The 24,607-nt window shown below is 36.6% G+C and overlaps 1 protein-coding gene across 1 annotated transcript; it reads right to left on the bottom strand.

Annotated features, from left to right (window-relative positions):
- Positions 1-2,823: 2,823 nt before the first annotated feature.
- On the bottom strand, positions 2,824-24,346 carry ZNF345 (zinc finger protein 345). The gene is made up of 3 exons (XM_088800682.1): positions 24,057-24,346; positions 23,165-23,239; positions 2,824-5,172 (listed from the first exon to the last, which is right to left on the bottom strand). The coding sequence occupies exon 3, from the start codon at positions 5,091-5,093 to the stop codon at positions 3,792-3,794; it is 1,302 nt and encodes a 433-aa protein (XP_088656808.1). The 5' UTR covers positions 5,094-5,172; positions 23,165-23,239; positions 24,057-24,346; the 3' UTR covers positions 2,824-3,791.
- Positions 24,347-24,607: the final 261 nt, after the last annotated feature.

The raw sequence follows: 24,607 nt of genomic DNA, 5'->3' as shown, positions 1-24,607 counted from the left end.
AGTGTGTTGTATATTTTTGTATGTTGCCTTATTATGAATTAGCATTTTTTCATTTCAGCTTGAAGAACTAATTTCAGCATTTCTTATCAGGTGGGTCTAATGGTGATGAACTCCTCAGGTTTTGTATAGGAACTTTTATTGCTCCTTCATTTCTGAAGGATAACTGCTGGATATTCTTCACTGGCATTTTTTCAATACTTTGAATGTATCATTCCACTCTCCTGGCCCGTAGGTTTTCTTCTGAGTAGTCCGCTAATAACCTAATGGAGGTTCCTTTGTGTATTACATTTTTTTCTCTTACTGTCTTTAGAATTTTCTGTCTTTGATTTTTGAAATTTTCATTATAATGTATCTAGGAGGTCACTTTAAATTGAGATAATAGGCTGATCTATTATATTCATGAACTTGGATATCCAGTGTCTTCCCAGCTTCTGTAGTCCTGTCTCTTCTGCAGTTCTCAGCTATTTTTTAAAACTAAACTTTCTTGCCCTTTCTCTTCCTCCTTTCTAGAATTCCAGTGATTCTGATATTTGTTCAATTTAAGGTGTACCATAGATCACGAAGGCTTTCTTTGCTCTTTTTCATTCTTTTCACTTTGTCCTGCTCCGACTGGGTTATTTCAAAGTTCCTATCCTCTAGTGCTCTGATTCTATCTTCTGTTTGGTCTCTTCTGCTGTGGATGCTCTATTGCATTTTTCATTTCACTCATTCAATTATTCAGCTCCAGAATTTGTTTGGTTCATTTTTACGATTTCTCTTTGTTAAGTTTCTCATTTTGTTCATATACTGTTTTCCTGATTCATTAAATTGTCTTCTGTGTTTTCTTATAGCTCATTGAGTTTCCTCAGAACAGACATTTTGATCTTTCTGGGGGGCAAATCACAGAACTCTGTGTTTGAGTTGAATAACTGGAGGATTATTGAGCTATTTTTATGATGTCATGTTAGTTTGGTTCGTGTTTTTTGGAGTTTTGCATTGCTATTTTCACATATGAGGTAGCAGTTACCTCCTCCAATCATTACTAGTTGCCTTTAGGTGGGAGATACTTTTTGTTGGTCCTGTTTATATCTGGGGCTTTCCCTGACCTTGTATGGATACATCTGCTCCACGCTTCTTGCTTCCTCATGGCAAAATCTTAAGCTTTTATGTCCTTTTTAAACTTTACAACTCACCACACTAGCTGTGGGAAACCTTTTTTTTTTTTTCTCTGAAGTGGAACAACATCTCAAATCTGTGATTTCTCCCTATCCCACAGACTCTGGCCTATTTTCTGCACGCACGTCCTGACTATCAGAACTGGCCTCACTGTTGCACTTGGGAGTGTGCAAGAAGCCAGCCACGGAATGGGGGAGAAGTGTAGGTCTAACATTTGAAGCACTGGGGGTGCTTGCAAGCCAGGTGGGAGGGATCCTCAGGTGAGATTTTCCCAGCAACTTGTAGTGGGCTTCTTGCCCATGTTGAATGTCAGTAGGAACCACATTCCTTTAATGAACTCTGATATTCTCAACTGCCTTTTTCCTGATCTACACCCTCTCCAATGTCATGGAGGTATTGCCTCAATACTCTAGGTGCTACAGGAGAGAAACAGGTCTCTCCATGTCCTGTATAGCTAGGGAAGCTGGGCACTCACCACTCTCTTTCCCCTGTGGGAGAGGTCATGGCTGGCTAGTTCAGCCCCATGTTGTGCTGCCAAGAGGCAAGGGGCAGCACTGGCAAAGTTCATCTTATCTTTTTCAATCCATTCATACACACACACACACACACACACACACACACACACACACACACGGTGTCAAAAAATGTATACACATTTTAAGGAAGGAAAAACCTGTATTAAAATTACACTGATGGTAACCACTTTGAGCACCTCTTGCAATTGCAGAAGTCAAACATGATTTGTATTCATATTTTGTTATCAGTATGTATTATAATTTTAATACAGTTTTTTTCTTTCTTAAAATGTGTATACATTTTTTGGTATATATCAATATCAAAAAATGCATATGAATGTGTGTGGGTATCTGCCAAAATCAGCACTCTCCAGGTTGTCAGGCTTCCTGACTGTGACCAAGGGCTTGTTCAGAATCCTGCTGGTTCCACAGTCTGTACCAAGGACTGTTTTCCTATTACTTGATGCACAGATGGGCAATACTCCTTTCAGGTCCTTTAGTGTATGGTGTTGGATCCCACAACTCCCACAGAGGCACTTTTGTTTGTGGATGGATACCCAATTTTTGTTAAAAGGGATGGGGGCAAAACAGAGGGGCATCTTCATTCCTCAGTATTCAAATTTTTATGAAGGAGCTACCTTATTTTTATTTTTACCTTAGGAAATTTTATGATGCATTTTGCCTTCTTGCACTTTACAATCCTATGTTTCTTTAAGATGAATTATCCCTTGTTCAATATGGAATGAATGCTGATTACACTTGTCCTTTATTCATTTATGTGAATGTCTTTTTTCCACTACGATGTCTTTGATATTGAGTAAGATATGGATCATGGTTAAAAGTTTTTCCATAAATAACAGAGATTGAGAAGATAATGGTGATGGCTAATACTAACCAATTACTATATGATAGGCACAATTATAAAATCCACATAATAAGCCTCTGAAGTACATTACCACAAACATATTATATATGCATATAAAAGGATCTAAAAGTAAAAGTAAGTTGGTTAATGGGGAAAAAACTGGGGTCAGAATGTTGGTCAAAGGGAAACAGTTTTATCTATAATGTATAACTCTTAAAAAGCAGAAGGTATCCATATATCATCTCTGAAAAGCACAATAAATAAAGCAGACACATTCAAAAGGAGCCATCGAGGTAACACTTTATAATGGCAAATTTTTCAATATTTAACAAAACAGGGTTTTGATAAAGACAGGTGAATACTTTCAAGCCAATAAAATAGCAACAATATATTTAACAAAGAATATTAAAAGCTAGTTAAATAGTATAGCATAATCACGCTTCGTTAAAAAACAATGACACATAGTCTTAAAAGGCTTGCTCCAAAAATTTGAGTAATTGTCTATGAATGGTAAGAGTACAGGTAACTGTATCTACTTTATTGTTTATATTTACATTTTTATAAAAGAAAATTGCTTTGTAAAAAGAAGAGTATAAACTTTATAAAAGGAAAAAACAATCTTCCAAAACAAAAGGTACAAATTCACAAGATATTAAAGGATAGTTAAAAGTAACAGTCACTTAATGCAACAGGGTGAAACAGATACAAAACACAGATATGCAACTTTAAAAAATAAAGACTGATCTTATATCCAAGCCTTACATGTATAAAAATATTACTTACTATCAAAGAGGCAATAAAAAGTACAAAAAATAGATATGGTTATTGAATAAATGCTATGAGAATGAGAAATGGGGGAGGTAAAAAGGGTAAATTTAGACCCTCAGTAAATAATTTAAGATAATTTTGATATGGATCAGTAATTCTGTATAATACACAAAAAGTTAAGAACATTAAAAAATAATAAAAGTAGCAGAATTAGGCCCCAAATGAATTTTTCAATGTTAAAAATAAAGCCAAAATATGGTAAAAGGTTTTTCAAATTCACAAGTATGAATTTTCCAAAAGTAATGAAGGAATGAATATAAAGATCTTCAAATATTTTATTCAGTTTTTTTTTTTGTTTTTTTTTTGTATACTAATTCAGACTAAGTGGTAAAGCAAAAGTAAGGCATTTGTACCTTAATTACACTTGTAGGGACACTCACTAGCATGATTTCCTTATGTACCATGTATCTTTCCAATTGAATTCTAATTTATAGAGTTTCCAATTCACAGAGCTCCTCACCAGTGGGGATCTCAACATGACTTTTCTTATGTTGTTGAATCTCTGAACCCCTCCCAAAAGCCTTCCCACATGCCTTACATTCATAGGGTTTCTCACCTGTGTGTATTCTCTGGTGCCGATTAAGAGCTGAGCCACAACTAAAGGCCTTCCCACATTCTTTACACTCATAGGGTTTTTCACCAGTGTGAATTCTCTGATGTTGAGTGAGGTCTGAAACACTACCAAAGGCTTTCCCACATTCCCTACACTCATAAGGTTTCTCACCAGTGTGTATTCTTTGATGCTGAATAAGTTTTGAACCACTTCTAAAGGCTTTCTCACATTCCTTACACTCATAGGGTTTCTCACCAGTGTGAATTCTCTGATGTTGAGTGAGATCTGAGCCACTATTAAAAGCTTTTCCACATTCCTTACACACATAAGGTTTCTCACCAGTGTGAATTCTTAGATGTCGAGTAAGGGCTGATCCAAAGCTAAAAGCCTTCCCACATTCATTACATATATATGGTTTCTCACCAGTATGAATTCTCTGATGCCGAGTAAGGGCTGAACCACTACTAAAGGCCATTCCACATGCTTTACATTCATAAGGTTTCTCACCAGTATGAATCCTCTGATGTTGAGTAAGGTTTGAACCACTGCCAAAGGCCTTCCCACAGTCCTTACATTCATAAGGTTTCTCACCTGTGTGAATTCTGTGATGCCGAGTAAGGGCTGATTCAAAACTAAAGGACTTCCCACATTCCTTACACTCATAAGGCTTTTCACCACTGTGAATTATCTGATGCCGAATAAGGCCTGATCCAAAACTAAAGGCTTTCCCACATTCTTTACATTCATATGGTTTTTCACCAGTATGGATTCTCTGATGATGAGTAAGGTTTGAGCCACTACCAAAGGCCTTCCCACATTCATTACATTCATAAGGTTTCTCACCAGTGTGAATTCTTTGATGGTAAGCAAGGTTTGCACCACTGCCAAAGGCCTTGCCACATTCCTTACATTCATAAGGTTTTTCACCAGTATGAATACGCTGATGTCGAATAAGGACTGATACAAAACTAAAATCTTTCCCACATTCCTTACATTCAAGGAGTTTCTCATCAGTATGAATTCTTTGATGCTGGGTATCAAAAGTGGGCATGTCTTCAGGAGTAAATATCATGATATGTCCTTCCTGAGATTCCTGTTTTCTCTCAAAATGGCTTTTAAATTCCCAATCACCTCTGAAACTTGAACACTCAAGGCTGTTTCTAATAAGTCTTTCCATTATCTCCCATCAGGATGATTCTATTGCATAAATATCCTTTTCCAGAAATAATGTCTTGATCTCAACCTTGATTCACATTCTGAAAGAAAATATAAAAGGAAACATTCATTTTTTTGTGTTCTGGTACAAAGAAAACTTTTATAATAGATATTTAAAGACTTCACTGAAACTGTTTTTTTTTTTTTTTTTTTTTTTAAATACAGTTCTCAAATATCACTGGGCGATTTGACAAATTCATAAGGAAGGTAGGAAGAATGAGAAGTCACACTGGAAATTGCAAAGGAGTTATTTAGGAAACAGATAAGTCAGTTGTTCCTAAATAATTATTTAGATAAAAATCCCCTACAGTTTGGGGAACTTAATACAAATAAAGATGTCCAGGCCCCCTTCCAATTTTTTTTAGAGAATAAATCTAGTGATATACACATTTAAAAATGAGGGTAATTACCATTCAACCCATTTCTTAGGGTTGTTTGGAGCATTAAGTATACCTGGAAAAGAAAATCTAGGATAGTTTGTTTCTTAGATCAAGTAACAAACATAAATTGCATATAATCTAAAGGAGAATGAAGAGAAAGTTACTCCAGATATAGCAGTATCCTGATGAGAGATTAATGTATTGAATGAGTCTGGAATGAGCAATGGAGAGGGAAGATTCTCCTAAGGTTAGAATGTGGTTTGTTTATGCCATTTGATAAAGTCCATGTTTGCCTAGGAAGTCTATGAGGCTAATCCTGGGAGAACAGAAGAGGAGGCTCAGCAAAGGCTATCGCAGAATAATTGAGAACGTAGTTTTAAAGTCAGAGAGAAGGGAAGAGACGATAAAAGGTAATGTGACACCATTGGAAGATTACAAGAAGGATGCAGAAAAATGAGTATTCTGAACACCAGTTCTGATGATTATTGAATGATTCTGAAATCACACATAATATATTTATGTAGTCGTATAAAGTAACTGCACAGTGTTTGGTAACTATTATTTTGGAAGACTTATAAGTCATAAAAGAGACAAGGAAAAGGAAGAATTTAAAGACATCAGTTAAGACTCTGAGCAAATGCCTCGAGTCCCAAAAGGTGAAAACATCTCAGCTCCATTCTCTTCCTCTGACACTTATACAGAAAGTTTGTTTAAAATAAGCCTAAATGTGTTTTGAAATTATTCTTTCCATCTCCACTGTCAATAGATAAACCAAGCCAAAATTATCTTTCAGTTGTACATGAAACAACATTTTATCTAGCTGCTTGCATTTCCAGTTTTGCACCCTTACCAGCCAAACTGATATTCAGTCGAGCACTGCTCTGCTCAAATGTTTCAATTGTTTTCCATCATCCTTAGGATAAAACCCACACCTTTAACTTGGTCATAAATTACTCAATGATCTGCCTCCTGCCTGACTCTTCAACTTGGTACCATTAACCTTCAATATTAAGCTATAGCTACAATGGCCTTCTCAGTTCTTCAAATACATTAAACTGTCACACACACACACACACACACACAAAATTTAATTTGCTTGAAATATTCTTCTGTACTCCCGTTCCCACTGCCCCCACTCTTGGCCTTGCACATTCCTGGCCATTATTTGGGTCTCTGCTAAATGGCGTATCTTAATAAAGATATTTTCTGAATACTCAGTCTTAATTATGCATATCTTGCCATTATTTCTTCTTCTTCTTCCTTTCTTTGTGTTTTGTTTTGGTAATAGGTAATTACACATTTGCCCCCTACAACTGCAAATTTCATAAGTTTTTGAATTTTTGCTTAATGTCTGTCTGCTACAATAAGCCAAGCTTCAGGAAGGCAAGGATAACATCTGTTACTCTAATCAATTTGAACCCTGGAACATGCAAAAAGATCAAAATAAATTTACTAAATGGTTAGTATAATAAATTAGATTAAAATTTTATCATCCTTAAACTTCTAAGAAAAAGATTTCTCTAGAAAGAGGTTATACTTTCAAACAGAACACGTGGATCACATAGTTATCCCTACACTCTAAAACTTCACTGCAAGAAATAAAGTGGATTTTTTAAAAAAGAAACAAACCCACAAGTCAAAGAGAATTAAAGATGAAATGGAGGCAACAAAACTTTTAAAGTTGGAAAGCATGAAGATAAATGATGACTAACTTAACAAACCAAAAAAAGATGAAACCTAACCCCAAAGTAAGCAAAACCCAGAAGGGGATGATTTATATTGCAGAACCTCGAAAACGCTTAAGAAATGGGGGCATTACATCTCTAAGAAAGTCTACCAGTTGGCATATAACAAGTTAAATGTTTTGAAATTTTTCTTTTTGAAATTGTTCTCTCTGTGTCCACTCTAAAATACAGATAGGCAAATGACATGCATATTTGAGGAAAGCTTGTAATGTATAAGAGATTAAACAAAGCTCAAAGAAACTTAGAAAAGAAACTACATAGAAAAACAAGGACAATTCCTGAAGCCACCATTAATATCCTTAGTGGGATATGAAAAGCTATTCCACATGACAGAAGAATAGGATAACATAAAAGGAATAAGACACTAAAAATAATTCTTAAAAAGTGGGAATAAAAACAAATTATTAGAATGGCTAAAAGATAAGTGAAAGAAATCTTTTAAAAATAGAAAAAAATACGGAAATGCAAAAATAGGAAAGAAAATTGGAAGTTCATGCAAGGCAGTTCAACATCTAAAGAGAGGAGATCACTTTTAAAAGTGTGCTAAGCACCTTCCAAGTCTCAGGCAGCAGGCTAGAAGGAATGAGGGAACCTGAAAATCGCCATTTTGAAATTGCCTATCTAATAATTGATTCAGGCAAGGATACTCAATGGATTCTAAAATCAGAAAGTGAATGGTTGTTGGAAAAAGGGAGATTCACTTAGTCTCATAACATCACTACACAATTTTTTTTTACTAATTATAAAGGGAAAATATACCTTTATACTGGAAAGATTTGGTATTCACCACCTTTAACATTAAGTGATAAAACCTGGCATCACCAATAGTGGAACAACCTGACATTATGTAATTTCCGATGTAATGCAATAAAAGGTACACCACCGTATCTACCTAGGTATTATACGAGTAACTTGCCAAAAACACTTAAGTTGAATCTAAACCTCCTATTTCCATGAGAAAGCCATCAGACAAATGGAGGCTATAAGAAAGTCTATAAAACAACTGTCCTGTATTCTCCAAAAAATTCTATGTCATATAAAACAAACAAAAATGTTCTAGATTAAAAGAGACTAAAGAGACCCTGGCACAATCAATCTTGACTGGATCCTAGATCAAGCAAACAACCAAATAAATAAACAAAACAGATAACATCAACTAAAAAAAGACATTTTGGGGAACCTCTGGAAATATTTGAACATGAAATGTTTTAGGTGATATTAGTAAGTTAATGTTAATATGCATAGATTTGCTATGTCATTATTATTGTCTGGAAAAGTCTTTACACTAAGGAGATGCATTCTAAATGTATTAAGGATAAAATATCATTTTCAAATGATTCAGGGGGAAAAAGTGTGTGTGTGTGTGTATGTGTTTAGAAAGATAAAGCAAATGTGACAAGATGTCAACAATTGGTGATTTTAGGTGATGGCTATATTAGGTTCATTGGAATAGCCTTTCAATTTTTCTGTATGTTGAAAATTTTTCAAAGAAAATAGAATTTACATATTCTTTTTAAAAGTACCACTTTAAGAAAAATGTCCAGAACTGAAGGATATGAATGTCCACATTTAATGGGCTTATTTGCATAAAAAATAAGAATGATTCCCACTAAGATATTTTCACTAGGATGCTGGGAACAAAGAAAAGACCCTAAAAAGGGTCCAAAGAGTTGAAACAGGGCATAAACAAAAGACCAGGAATGAAAATGGCTTTAGAGTTCTGAACAATATTCTAATCCAAAAGTCCTAACTTCAAAATCGTGAAGGAAAATAATTTTAAATACAATTTCATGCCCTGCCAAGGAATCAATATACTGGTTGAAAAAGCCCTTTTCAGATATACCAACACTCACAAACTTAACACACTTATCCCTTTTTACACACCACCTCTATCAAAAACCAATTTTGAATTTTGGAGTTTTCATGGAGTAAACGAAGAAATTGGGAGGCATGGAATCCATGAAATAAAAACACTACGAAAGAACAGCACAGGATTAAAATATAAGGCAAGTTCTAGAATAATAATTGTACAAGTACAGTCTGCAGAGAAGATCAAAGGGTTGTAGGAAGGCTGTTATTAAACACAGGAAACTGACAGATTTCCAAAGATTTATTTTCTGGCCGACTTTGAATATGAATCAGTGATAGATAATGGACAAGGAGGCAATACTCTCCCTTAAAAAAAAAAGGTATAATATTAGTTACATAGAAAACAAAGTTGTACAACAATGTAAACATGATTCATAGCTCAGTTATGAATAAAGTCCATTATAAAGAGTAAATAAATAAGACACAAGACGGGAGAAGATATTTATAAAATATTTGTCAGTCAAAGATCTAGCATCCAAAATATAAAGATATTTGTCAAGTTATTAATAAAAAAGCTAAGTAAACAAAGAGAAAATGAACTACTAACTAAATGGAAAAATATGTTGTATAATAAAGAAGTTGGTCTTTGTTTCAGGTTCCTAGAATAGAGTTTCTAAAACTCTTGGAATTTCTCAAGCGATAAAAGTATCTTTGTTATTGGATCACACCTGAATTTATGCTAATAAGGTGACTCATGGTACACCTGTGGGTAATTTCCGGATTGGGGCTGCTAGAAAGACTGAGCCAGCCCAACCTCCGGGAGAGGGGAGTAGAGCTAGAGATTGATTTAAGTATTAATCAATCATGCCCACATAATGAAACCCCATTAAAACCTCTGGACACTGAAGCTCAAGGGAGCTTCCTACTTGGTGAATATATTGATGTGCCAGAAAAGTAACACACTCTGATTCCACAGGGAAAGGGCACAGAAGCTCTGTGTTTGAGTTCCTTCCAGACCTTGCTCTATGCATCTCTTCATTTGGCTATTCCTGACTTGTATCCTTATTGTTTATAATAAAACTTTAATTATAAGTATAGTGGTTTCCTGCATACTATGAGTAATTCTAGTAAATTATTAAACCTGGTGGGGACGGCAGTCATGGGAACTCCTCCCCAACCAGATTTGTGGCCAGTTGGTCTGAAGTAGGGGCAAATAAACTTAGTGAGCTAAAACCTATGAAGCTGACACTAACTCTGAGTGGCTAGTGGCAGAACTGAACTGCAGTACACCAGATGGGGTTGAAACAGAATACCACTCCACGTGCATGTATTAAAAAGACTTAATAGTGTTAAGATGGCAATACTCCCCAAAGCAATCTACAGATTCAATGCAATCACTATCAAAATTTCAATGGCCTTTTTGGAGAAATTGAAAGCAAATCTTCAAACATATGAAGAGGGCCGCTTCCAACATTGAAAAAGAAAAACAAAGTAGGAAGACTCACCTCCTGATTTCACAACTTACTATCAAAAAGCTACAGTAATCAAAACAGTATGACACTGGCATAAGGCTATACAGACCAATGGAATAGCATATAGAGTTGAGAAATAAAACCAAACATCTAAGGCCAATTGATTTTTGACAAGGATGACAATGAGGAAAGAAAAGTCTCTTCAACAAGTGGTGCTGGGATAACTGGATAAACACATGCAAAAGAATGAAGTAGGACTTAGTATTAAAAAATTCACTTAGTATTAAACAATTAACTCAAAGTGGATCAACCACCTAAATATAAGAGCTAAACTATAAAACTCAAGAAATCATAGGAATTTGTAAATCTTCATGACCTTGGAACCGGCAAAGGATCCTTTGCTTTGACACTGAAAGTGCAAGCAATGAAAAAAAAAAAAAACTTGCATTTTAATTCACCTAAGTTAAAAGTTTTGTGTTTCAAATGAGTGAGTGCAGGGTGTTTTTATGGAGAAATGAATACGTTTTGAAATTAGAGAGACTTGGTTGCACATTTTGAATACAGGTTAAATACCACTGAATTCATACTAAATACCACTGAATTACATACCTTAAAATGGTTAATTGTATGTTATGTGAATTTCTCCTAAATAAAAATAAACTGAAGAAGAGAAAGAAAAGAAGCCAAAGGAAACTCAAAGATGTTCAGTTTCATTATTAATCGAGATATTTTAAATTAAAATTTCGATGAGGTATCATCATAACATACATGAGATAGATAAAGAGTTTGACAATTCCATATGTTAGCAAAGATGTGTAGCAGCAGGCAAACATACACTGTTGGAAGTAGAAACTCAAACAACCACTTTGAAAGATTTTGGTATTAACTAGGTAATATGCATATTCCCTAGGACTCAGCAATTCCACTCCTAGGAAAGACATAAGTTAGAATGTTCATAGCAATGGTTTTTATTAAGAGCAAAAAGCTGGAAACCCCAATATCCACGAGAATATATATTGAGTAAACTGTGATATTGTCATACAGTTTATGAAATATTAGGTTGGTGCAAAAGTAATCGCGGTTTTTGCAATTTTTTTTGTTTAATCTTTTAAGCCACAATTTCTTTTGCACTAATCTAATAGCACACAAAGGTGAAAATAAACAAGATACATCTAAACTATTTAATATTAATTTTTAAAACAATAAACAAAAATTAACAAAAGAACACATACAGTATGGCTTAATTTACATAAACTTTTAAAGCAGGCAAAATTACAAAACATTCTTTAGGGTATCATACAAAGTTGGTAAAACAAATTTTTATAACAGCAAACAAACTAGTTTTACAAAAATCTGTTTAATGGTTACACCTCAGTCAGGAGTGAAAAAGCCCTCTGCCTGTTTGGGCAGGCAGAAGGCTTTGAAGTAATAGCAATGTATTCTTTGAACTGCATGATGGTTATGAGTATTATTATTTAAGCTAGAATATATTTTTATACATGCCTGAGTGTATAAAATATTTTTAAAAAAACTTCAAATTTTAAAAAAGAAACAGAACATTCCTCAATTTATCTGATGAAACTCATATAGCCATGATACCAAATAAGAAAAGGACTACACAAGAGAGAGTAATTTCAGGTTAATCTAATTTATAAACATAGATATAAAAATTGGAAACAAAATTCTATCAAACTGAATACAATAAGTAATTAAAAAGAAAACATTATGACTAAGTTGCTTTTATTTAAGGAATACAATATCACACTAACATTAGAAAATCTATTAATGTGATTAACTATATTAACAGATTAAAGAGAAAAACAATTATCTCTAATTGACAGAGAATATTTGATAAAATTCAACATCCAATCATTAAGAAGAAAAAAAACTTTTAACAACATGTGAGTAAAAGAAAATTTCCTTATATTGAATAGTACCTACAAAGTACAGAAAAGAGCATACCAAGTGATGAAATATAAGTGTGTGTCCTTAAAAGTTGTGGCAAGTAAAATACATAAGCACTGTAAAGCAAGAACCAAAACTGATATTTGCAGTTTTTATGATTGCCTACAAGGAAAAAAGTCCAAGAGATTCTCTAACAGAGTGCTAGATTTAGTGAGAGATCTTGCAGAACTCTCAGAAATAAACCAGAAAACAAAAATCAACTGCCATCTCTACATACGAGCAAAATTAGAAAAATACATTTTATTTACAAATAGCATAATGCGAAGTACTTAGAAATGTATATGTGGATGGAATTATAAAAGTAGACTAAGATATTAAACACCTAAATAAATGGAAATGCATTTTTTAATAAAAGGAAGCATCAACTTTATAAAGATATAAATTCTCCCCAGAGTGATCTATACATTTAATGTAATTGTAACCAAATTCACAAGTTTTTCATGGGCCTTGACAAGATGATTCTTTAACTTATATAGAAGACTAAGGGAACAAAACACTTCTTAAATATAAGCTGGAGGAACTCTACCATGTCAATACATTATAAAACAGTAGTCATTAATTGTGGCATTGGCACAGGGATATAAAAAATAGATCTACGGCACAGAGACAGAGAGGATATACTCTCACACATGTGGAAACTTATGATCTGACAATCTGGGCACTGTAACAGTGAAAAAAAGATGGAATCTTCAAGAAAAAGGTGCTAAAATATTCAAATATTCATTAAAAAATTATATCTATCTCACCTTGTATATAAGATTAACTTTAAGATTCTTAGAAGACTATATGCTAGTTATCAATTTATTGCCTCTAAGCTCCAAATTCACCCTTTATTACCTACTCTGTGAAAGTGGATCTGCGCTATTGAAATATTTTTTCCTTTGCAGTACAATGTTAAGATTTGTCAGTAGAGGATGTTAGCCATTGCGGGGAAAAAGTATTCCCTTCTGGTTCTGGTGTGCTTCCTTGTCAGGCTTCTCCAGCACCCAGGTCCACCTCCTGCAGTTTCCCCAGTGCCCAGCTCCTGCAACTTGGGTGGCTTCACCAGCCTCCCCCAGTGCAAGCAGCTTCTCCAGCTCCTGGCTCTTAAGATGGCCAGCAGCATCCAACAGCCAGCAGCTTCCTCTGGCAGTTTTGTAGCAAGTGCTTCTGGTAAGCACCCTCACCCTACCCTAAAGATCAGATTTCTGGCAAATTCCAGAGGGGAGATTTCCAGCAAGTTCCACTGGCACAGCACCATGGCCAGGACAGGACCTTGGTGAGGCAAGCAAGGCTCCTAGGACACGAAATCTGAGCACTCACTCTCAGGTGCCAACGCTGCACTTGTATGACCATGAGAATGACTGCCCCCTTAAGAATGAGGCACCTAGGGTACAAAATTTGAGGCACTCAGTCTCATAGCTCTGAAAGGATACAGTAGACACCTGAGAGCGAGTACTACCTTGAATTTTGCACCCTGAGCACCATACTTGCCTCTTCTTAGTCCCAGCTCTACTCCACAGCAACTATTCTTGTCATTCAGTGAACCACCACTGTGCCCTCTGCAACAAGGCCTACCTCTCAGCCCTGGGCCTCTTTGGGTATCTCAAACATTCCTAGTGGCTGCTGTTTATATCTGCTATTCCTATGATCTTTAGCATTCTCTTTACTTCTTTCTAGCCAATCCGTACTCCAATCCCATTATAGTTAGAAATTCTTTATATTGACCTTTTCCAGTTCAAATTACTACTGTATGTGTTTTGTGATCCTGATTGCAACAAAATTCGTGCCTGAAGTGGTCCCAGGAGATAAGGCATGTAAAGAGGGGATTTCAGAATTAGTTTGATCATGCCTTTTGGCCATCCCTTAAATCTTTGTTGCATTGAGCTGTTCTATTCTTTTCCAAATTATGTTATTAATCCCTTGGGCTTGACTAGTGAAGAGCTCCTTGCCAATAGAATTTGGGATGCTAAAAGTCCATGGCATGCAGTTGGATCACAGTCAAGCTGTGGTTGATTGTGATGTAATGCCAACTAATGTGTATGTATTGGGAGCTAAGGAGTTGTTCTATTTATCGATTATGGCAGTAATGATCACTTACAAGGCCTGTGGTGTGGGATGGATTCATGTGAGCTCACTCAAGTGCTTACAAAGAGAACTTGACGAGACCCGGTCTGTTCACTCAGCCCAAGTCACAGTTTTGAGAACCAGAGCACAACCATGAAAATCCTAAAAGAATCTCCATTTCTTGAAGTCATAGGGCTGATATTGCCGAAAAATCAAACACAAAAATTGTGCAGGTTGTTGACTTACGGTAACAGTTGAATTCACAGTCTTGCCATGTTTTTCATGTGAAAGTTAGAGGGCTGATTGGTGAAGAATATCTTTAAATATGGAATTAGATGGGACCCAGATGAAAATGACAGTCTTGAACCCTCAAGTCGTTCTGGGCCTCTCTGAACGGAAGTAATTTATAATCCACTCTCTGAGAGACTAGCATCTCTTCCAGATTACAGAAGGCTAAAAGGAAACATGGTAACTAAACTCAGTGTGTGATCCTGGACTGTACCCTGGACAGTGCATGGGGGAGAGAGGGTTCAGACGGAATGAACTGCTACAAAGAACATTACTGGGGGTGAAAATTTTTGAATATGGACTGTTAGATAACAGTATTTCATAATTTTTAAAATTTCTTATTTTAATAATTGCACTGTGATTATATAAGAGTATATTCTTGTTATTAGAAAATAACTGGGGCTGGCCTGGTGGCTTAGGTGGCTGGAGTGCCATGCTTCTAACGCTGAGGTCACTGGTTCGATTCCCACATGGGCCAGTGAGCTGCACCCTCTATAGCTAAGATTATGAACAATGGCTCTCCCTGGAGCTGGGCTGCTGTGAGCAGCCGGAGGTTGGCGTGAGCTGCCATGGGCTGCCGCGGGCTGCTGTGTGCTGCCATGGGCTACTGTGTGCTACCGTGTGCAGCCTGAGTGACTGGCAGCCATCGTGAGCGGCTGGCAGCTGGCAAGAGCTGCCAAGAGCTGCTATGAGCAGCCGAATGGTGACCAACTGCCTCAGCCAGGGGAGCGCAAGGCTCATAATACCACCAGCATGGGCCAGGGAGCCGTGTCCTACACAACTAGACTGAGAAACAATGGCTCGAACCGAAGTTGGAGTGGGGGGAGAATGGAAGAAAGGGGAGAAAAAAAAAAAAGAAAATAACATACCGAAGTGTTTAAGGGTAAAGGGGCAAATGTATACAACTTATTCTAAAGTATGTGTATTATGTATGTGGGGTGCAAGTGGACACACACATACAGAGAGACAGAGAATACTTGCAAGTGCATGTAGGAATGATAATGCAAAGGGGGCAAAAATGTAAGCAATTGGTGAATCTGAGTAAAGAATATACAAGAATACTTTATATTATTCTTGTAATTTTTCTGCAAGTTTGAAATTTAATAAAAACTTAAAAGTTACCCGAAACAAAACAAGACATATTCCTAAATAATTGCCATGTTCCTATGAAACTAAATAGAAATATAAAATACTTAGAAATGAAGTGAAAGGAAAGTTTATATATAGACACAGGAAAATTACCCCAGAAAAAGAAAAATTAATAACATTAATCTCTAATAACACTAGACTTGAGAGTTAAAAGAAATAAAAGAAGTGGCGGCCGGTTAGTTCAGTTGGTTAGAGCGTAGTGCTCTTAACAAGGCTGCCGCTTTGATCCCTACATGGGCCATTGTGAGATGTGCCCTCCTCCACAACTAGATTGAAACAACTACTTGACTTGGAGCTGATGGGTCCTGGAAAAACACACTTAAAATAAAAGTTTAAAAAAGAAAAAAAGAAATGAAAGAACTCTACAAGAACTGACTTCATCAGAAAGAGCAACACAAAAATAATGAGTCTACCAAAAGGAGAAGAGAGGGAGAAGGGAACTGAAAGCCTATTCAAACAAATAGTCAACAAGAACCTTACAAATCTATGGGAAGGACTGGATCTTCAAATCCAAAAAGCAAACAGAATACCTAATTATCTCAATCCTACAAGGCCTTCTCCAAGGCACATTATATTAAAACTGTCAAAAATTAATGACAAAAAGAATTCTTAAGGCAGCCAGAGAAAAGATGGTAACCTATAAAGGAAATCCCATTAGATTCTGCAGCAGAAACTCTACAAACTAGGAGGGAGTGGAAGCAAATATTCAAACTATAGAAAGAGAGAAATTACCACCCAAGAATAATATATCCAGAAAAGTTATCCTTTAGATATGAAGGATATACAGAAGCTGAGGGGATTTTCCAGACATACAGAAGCGCAGGGGATTTTCCACAAGGCCTGCATTACATGAACTATCAAATGAGGTTATTCTACCTGAAACAAAAAGACAAAAGCATACATAACTATGAGTAAGATGACTAACAGACAGACAGAAGCAGGAAATTGCAACCCTTATTCAGAATAGGGTACCATACACTTAAATACAACATAAAGGTAAAAGGAGGTAAAAACATTGAGAAAGAGAGAAAGAGATAGATAGATAGAGAGAGAGAGAGAAAGAGGAGACAATAGCTACTGCAACTTAAAAAAGAACTCTCAGCATAAATAGGGATAATTTATGACAACAAAAACATAAAGGGAGGGGATAGAGGTCTGAACTGGTAAAAGGGAATTGAGATAAGATGCATGCAGAACAAAAAGAACTATTATATATATAAAACTTTCTTTTACATAAACTTAATGGGAACCACACACACACACACACACACACACACACACACACACACACAATCCAGAACTGAGAAACATAACATAAAAAAAGAGGAAACAGAGGTAAAAATCATAGAATACCGCCAAACTAAAATAACAGACAGAAACACAAAAGCAAAGAAACAATGGAGACATTGAGCTATGAGAAAACAAAAGACAAATGGCTATAGGAGATCCTCCTATATCAATAATCACCCTAAATATAAATGGACTGAACTCACCAATACAAAGGACACAGAGTAGCAGATTTGATAAAAAAACAAAACCCAACCATATGCTTTCTTTAAGAGACACAACTCAGCTGCAAGGACAAATACAGATTCAAAGTGAAAGGGTGGAAAATGGTACTCCAAGCAAATGACATCCAGAGAAAAGCGGGCATAGCTATACTTACATGTGATGAAACAGAGTTTCAGACATTTCATAATGATAAGTGGGAAACTATATCAAGAAGAAGGCATACACCCACTCAGGGAACACCAAAATATATACAGCAACTATTAACAGAAGTAAAGGAAGAAACTGTTAGTTAAAACACAATTATAGTACAGAATCTAAATACCCATTAACAGCTATGGATAGGTCATTCAAACAGAAAATCATTAAGGAAATATCAGCCTTAAATGACACGTTAGAACAAATGGACATAATCGACATTTACAGGGCCTTTCATCCCAGAACACCAGATTACACATTCTTCTCCAGTGCACATGGAACATTCTCAAGGATAGACCATATGGTGGGACACAAAATTAGCCTCAACAAATTTATGAAGATTGAAATCAAACCAGGCATATTCTGACCATAATGCTTTGAAATTGGAAATCTGCAAAAAAAAAAAAAAAAAAGCAGGAGAAACCATGAATATGTGGACATTAAACAGCATACTACTAAAGAACGACCAGGTCAAAGAAAAAATAAAAGTAGAGATCAAAAGATACATAGAAATAAATAAGAATGAAAATACAACATATCAAAACTTTTGAAATACAGCCAAAGTGGGAATAAGAGGGAAGTTTATATCATCACAAGCCTATCACAAGAAACAAGAAAAATCCCAAATAAAAACCTAACATTACATCTTAAAGAACTAGAAAAAGAAGAAATGAAGCCCAAGGTCAGCTGCAGGAAGGAATTAATACAAACTAGAGCAGAATTAAATAAAATATAGAAAAAGACAATAGAAAAAATTAACGCAAAAAAAGAGTGGTTCTTTGAAAAGATAAATAAAATTGACAAACACCTGGCTAGATTCATTAAGAAAAAAAGAGAAAAGACATAGATAAAATCAGAAATGAAAGAGAAGTTATGACGGATACCACAGAAATACAAAAGATCACACAAGATTACTATGAAAGACTATATGCCACCAAATTCAATAACCTAGAAAAAATGGACAAGTTCTTACAAATATATAATCTTCCTAGACTGAATCACAAAGAACTGGAAAATCTCAACAGACTGATCAATAGTAAGGAAATTGAAACAATCATCGAAAACCTCCCAAAAGCAAAAGCTCAGAACCAGATGGCTTCACTAATGAATTCTACCAAAAATTCAAAGAGGATTTAATACCTGTCCTCATCAAACTCTTCTAAAAAAACTGAATAGGCAATACTTCCTAACTCACTTTATGAGGCTAACATTACCCTGATACCAAAACTGGTAAGGATAACACAAAAAAAGAAAACTACAGACCAATATCTCTGATGAATACAGATGCAAAAATCCTAAACAATATACTAGCAAATTGAATACAACAATACATTAAAAAGATTATACATCATAATCAAGGGGCACAAGGATGGTTCAACATATACAAATGGATTGATGTGATACACCACATAAACAAAATAAAGGATAAAAATCATGTGATATCAATAGATGCAGAAAATCATTTGACAAGCTACAGCATCCATTTATGATTAAGACACTTAAATGGGTATAGAAGGAAAGTACCTCAACATGATAAAGGCCATATATGACAACCATCAGCTCATATCAGATATAATGGTGAAATACTGAATACTTGTCCTCTATGATCAGGAACAAGACAAGGGTGTCCTCTCTCACCACTGTTATTCAACATAGTATTGGAAGTTGTAGCCAGAGCAATTAGGCAAGAGAAAGAAATAAAAGGCATCCAAATAGGAAATGAAGAAGTCAAATTGTCAATTTTTGCAGATGATATGATTCTTTACATAGAAAACCCTAAAGACTACACCAAAAAAACTATTGAAAACAATAAACAAACACAGTAAAATTGCAGGATACAAAATCAATATACAAAAATCCATTGCATTCCTATATATTGACAATGAAGTTTCAGAAAAATAAACGAAAAAAACAGTTCCTTTTGCAATTGCAACAAAAAACACCTAGGAATGAACTTAACAAAGGATATGAAGGACATATACAATGAAAACTACAAGACACTATTAAAAGAAATTGAAGAAGACAAAAGGAAATGGAAATATATTCCATATTCATGGATTGGAAGAGTCAGCATAGTTAAAATTACCATATTACCCAAAGCAATATACAGATTTAATGCAATCCCCATCAAAATCCCAATGGCATTTTTTAAAGAAATAGAACAAAAAAATTATCAGATTTGTACGAAATCACAAGAGACCCTGAATAGCGACAGCAATCCTGTGAAAAAAAAAGAACAAGCCCAGAGGTATCACATTCCCTGACTTCAAATTATACTACAAAGGACAATAATCAATACAGCATGATATTGGTAGAAAAATAGATATACAGACCAATGGAACAAAATTGAGAACCCAGAAATAAATCCACATATATATGGGCAAATAATTTTCAACAAAGGAGCCAAAAACAAACAATGGAGAAAAGGAAGCCTCGTCAATAAATGGTCCCGAGAAAACTGGAAATCTACAAAAGAATGAAACTAGACTGCTACCTGTCACCATATACCAAAATTAACTCAAAATGGATCAAAGACCTAAATACAAGACCTGACACAATAAATTGCATAGAAGAAAACATAGGTACTAAACTTACGGACCTTGGTCTTACAGAGGACTTTATGAAATTGACCTCAAAAACATGGGAAGTAAACGCAAAAATAAAGGAATGGGACTATATCAAACTAAAAAGCTTCTGCACAGCAAAGAAACCATCAACCAAAGAGGCAACGAACCAAATGGGAGAATATCTCCAAAAGGACTAATATCCAAAATATATTAAAAAAACTCGTACAACAACAACAAAAAACGATCCAATTAAACAATGGGCAAAGCACCTGAACAGACACTTCTCCCAAGAAGACAAATGGCCAGCAGATATATGAAAAAAATGCTCAAATTCACTAGCTATTAGGGAAATGCAAATCAAAACAGCAATGAGAGAGGCTGGCCCAGTGGCTCAGGTGGTTGGAGCTCCATGCTCCTAACTCCAAAGGCTGCTGGTTCGAATCCCACATGGGCCAGTGGGCTCTCAACCACAAGGGTGCCAGTTCGGTTCCTCGACTCCAGCAAGGGATGTTGGGCTACGCCCCCTGCAACTAGCAATGGCAACTGGTCCTGGAGCTGAGCTGCGCCCTCCGCAACTAAGACTGAAAGGACAACAACTCGAAGCTGAATGGCACCCTCCACAACTAAGATTGAAAGGACAACAACTTGACTTGGAAAAAAAATGTCCTGGAAGTACACACTGTTCCCCAATAAAGTCCTGTTTCCCTTCCCCAATAAAAATCTTAAAACACAACAAAACAAAACAAAAAAAACAACACAGCAATGAGATATCACCTCACACCTGTCAGAATGGCTATTATAAACAAGACAAGTAATAACAAGTGTTGCAGAGGTTGTGGGGGGAAAGGAACTGTCATACACTGCTGATGAGAATGTAAATTCGTACCGCCACTATAGATAATATGGAGGTTCCTCAAAAAATCAATAGAATTACCATATGACTAATAATCCCTCTTCTAGGTATCTACCCCCAAAATCTGAAAACATTTATCCATAAAGATATACGTACCCCTATGTTTACTGCAGCATTAGTCATGGTGGCCAAGACATGGAAACAACCGAAGTGTCCTTCAATATGTAGATGATTGGATAAAAAAGATGTAGTACATATATACAATGAAATATTACTCAGCCATCAGAAAAGATGAAATACTGCCATTTGCAACAACATGGATGGATCTTGAGATTATCATGTTAAGCGAAATAAGTCAGGAAAAGTTGAGAACCTTATGATTTCATGAATATACGGGATATAAAACTGAAAGAAACAAACGAAAAAGACTAACAAATAAACAAAAACTCATAGACAACAGTTTAGTGGTTACCAAAGGGAAAGGGAGGACGGGAGGAGGTAGAAAAGGGTAAAGGGGGATCAAATATATGGTGATGGAAGGAGATTTGACTTTGGGTGGCGAACAAATGATGTAATATGCAGATGATGTATTATAGAATTGCACACATGAAACCTACATAATTTTATGTCATCCCAGTAAGTTTAATTAAATATTTGCACAGTCTTTTTAGAAAACAGTTTGGCATTGTCTAATAAAATTGAAAACGTACAAACCCTAGCCCTCAGCAATTTAATCAACTTTAGTATAGATACTAAAGAAACACAAGTACATGTGTTCCAAAATATGTGCACAAAATGTTCACAGTCATATTGCTTGTGTTAGCTAATACTACTATCACACAATGAGATAGTATATATACAGCAATGGAAAAAAATGAACTGTAGTTATAGGAAACATGAAGCTCACAAAATTTTTTTTTTATGTAAAACACAAAAGAATGTCTATTCGGGGCAGGCCCAGTGGCTCAGGCAGTTGGAGCTCTATGCTCCTAACTCTGAAAGCTGCCGGGTCAATTCCCACATGGGCCAGTGGGCTCTCAACCACAAGGTTGCCAGTTCAACGACTCGAGTCCCTCAAGGGATGGTGGGCTGCGCCCCCTGTAACGAGCAACCGCAACTGCACCTGGAACTGAGCTGCGCCCTCCACAACTAAGGTTGAAAGGACAACAACTTGACTTGGAAAAAAGTCCTGGAAGTACACACTGTTCCCCAATAAAGTCCTGTTCCCCTTCCCCAATAAAATCTTTAAAAAAAAAAAGAATGTCCATTCATACAAAGATTAAAAACTAAAATTAAACCTAGATGGTTTTAGAATTCATACGTAGGTATTAAGTTCTAATGAAAGGCAAAGAGATGATCACAGTGGTTATCACCAGAGGAGTACGACTGTTTGTGACTGTGGAGGGGTACATCAGGGGCTTCTTTAGAGATGGTTATATTCTATTTAACCTGGTTATTCCTTATATGGGTCTTCACAACTATTTGTTAAACTGCACAAATGAGTATTATATGTCATTTCTGTATCTAATTTGAAAGAAAAAGAATAAGCCATAGGCAAATAAATATGCACCTCTAAAAATGTTTCAAATACGAACCCTATGGGAAAATACTTAAATATAATTTATGTGAAAATGTAGGCTACAATAAGGTAAATACTGAATGAATTCAATTTTTTAATCATATTTTATATTTGTACATAAAACATATTGGGAAGAAAATGTCCAAATGTTAGTTTAGCATTGGCTTAATAGCTGGGAATTTAAATTTTCTTCATTGGAGGTTGCTGTGCTTTTGGAATTATTAAAATAATCATGTTTTACTTGTATAATCAGAAAGAAATAGTATTTTTTTTAAAAAGACAGCATAAAGAAAAATTAAACTACTTGACAAATTAGTAAGAAAAAACCAGGTTTGGAGCCAATCGCATTTTCTCAAAGAGGATATTCTAGGGATCAGGTCTTGATGGGCAAGAATTTTCAAAAGAAGGAAAGGAAGTCATGTCTTGACAAAGAAAAGGGGATTTCAGGAAAAAAGGGGGAAACGACAAGCTACCTTGCAGGTGTCTTGTGGATGTTCAACAGCCATTCTTTACTCCACTCTGGAAGCCTCTGTGCAAGCAGAGCAGAGCTGGAGAAGGAGAAAGGAGTCAGGAAACAGCAGGCTTTCCCGGGAGCCCAGTCAACCTGCCGCCCACCGCCTACAGACGTAGGTCAAACAAAACTAGGGCGTCCTGCTCGATACCAGCATTACAGACAGGAGCAGGGTCACTACAGTTCTAGGCAGACTCTGGTCCTGAGCTCACAGAAGTCTCCAGGGAACAGAGCGCTGAAGCCACAAAGGCACAAAGGCGCCCCACACCTAGAGCGCCATAGGGACAGATATCACACAAACTCACACCACGGGGACACAGACACCCCAAACCTAAACGTAATGGGCCCCATAAGGCCACACAAGCATAGATACCACGGGGGCAGGCACAGTCACGACCGCAAAGTCATAGGAACCCCACACACTCACACATCATGGGGACACAGTGACAAATTCACACGCACCCTTACCAACATCACAACACACACACACACCATAGGGAAACAGTCATAAATCTCACAGTTAAAGCATCCCACATCTCCATCCACGGTTCAGCAAATATAAACAAACACACACACCAAGGTTCACACCGTTTTACAACCGCGGTCAAGGAGCCCCACACTCGCAAACAATGCCACACCCGTCTCAGTTAAAGCCCGACCACACATGCACAATCATAACCGCAAATCAAGCCCTCCTTCACCGCCTTCAAAGTTTCGTACACGGTCACACACAGACATACAGTCACAATTATACACACACGCCTCATAATCTCCCTTTCTCAGCTGGTTTCTCCACACACCCCGCACAGGCCGGAGGTTCCAGTCACACCCTGCCTCAAACCGGGCCACCTCACCTACGGCTCCTCAGGTCTGGGTAGCGCCGCTCCACGGTAGCTGGACCCAGTCGAACTCGGAAGCTTCCACAGCGTCCTGAGCCCGTTTGTCCTAATCCGCTAGAAGATTCCGCCCACTCCTAAGGAGAAGGTCTAGTTCTCGCGGGAAAGAGTACTGGGCCTAGAGGCCTCTGGGAGATGTAGTTCAAAAAGCGCCAGGCTGCTAAAAGCTGTCTCCGGGTCATTTTGATTCCCTGTGGCACGCAGCCTGGATCTAGCCAAAACTGCGTTCTCCAGCTTAGCCGCACACCGGAGGCTTCTGGGAGCCTCAGCTGATAAGGTTCCTTTGAGCCCCATCTTTGACTAGGCCTCATACTTGACCTGCTGACTCTAGTTCAGCAAGAATCCCCCAACTCTTGAGACTTAACCAAATTCCTCGTAGTAATTTTCCAACCAATGACTCCCTTACCCTGCCCATTGGCTATAAACCCCCAGCTACTGTTATACACCTAGTTGAGCTCAATCTCTCTTCCCTATTGCAGTAGTTTTAATAAAGCCTTTCTTACCTGTTT

The sequence above is a fragment of the Rhinolophus sinicus genome, chromosome 8, assembly GCF_057876585.1.
Source record: "Rhinolophus sinicus isolate RSI-liver-muscle chromosome 8, RSI-T2T, whole genome shotgun sequence".
Lineage (NCBI taxonomy): Eukaryota > Metazoa > Chordata > Mammalia > Chiroptera > Rhinolophidae > Rhinolophus > Rhinolophus sinicus.
Note: the sequence above shows the minus strand (reverse complement) of the source record. Positions and strands in the feature narration are given on the sequence as shown.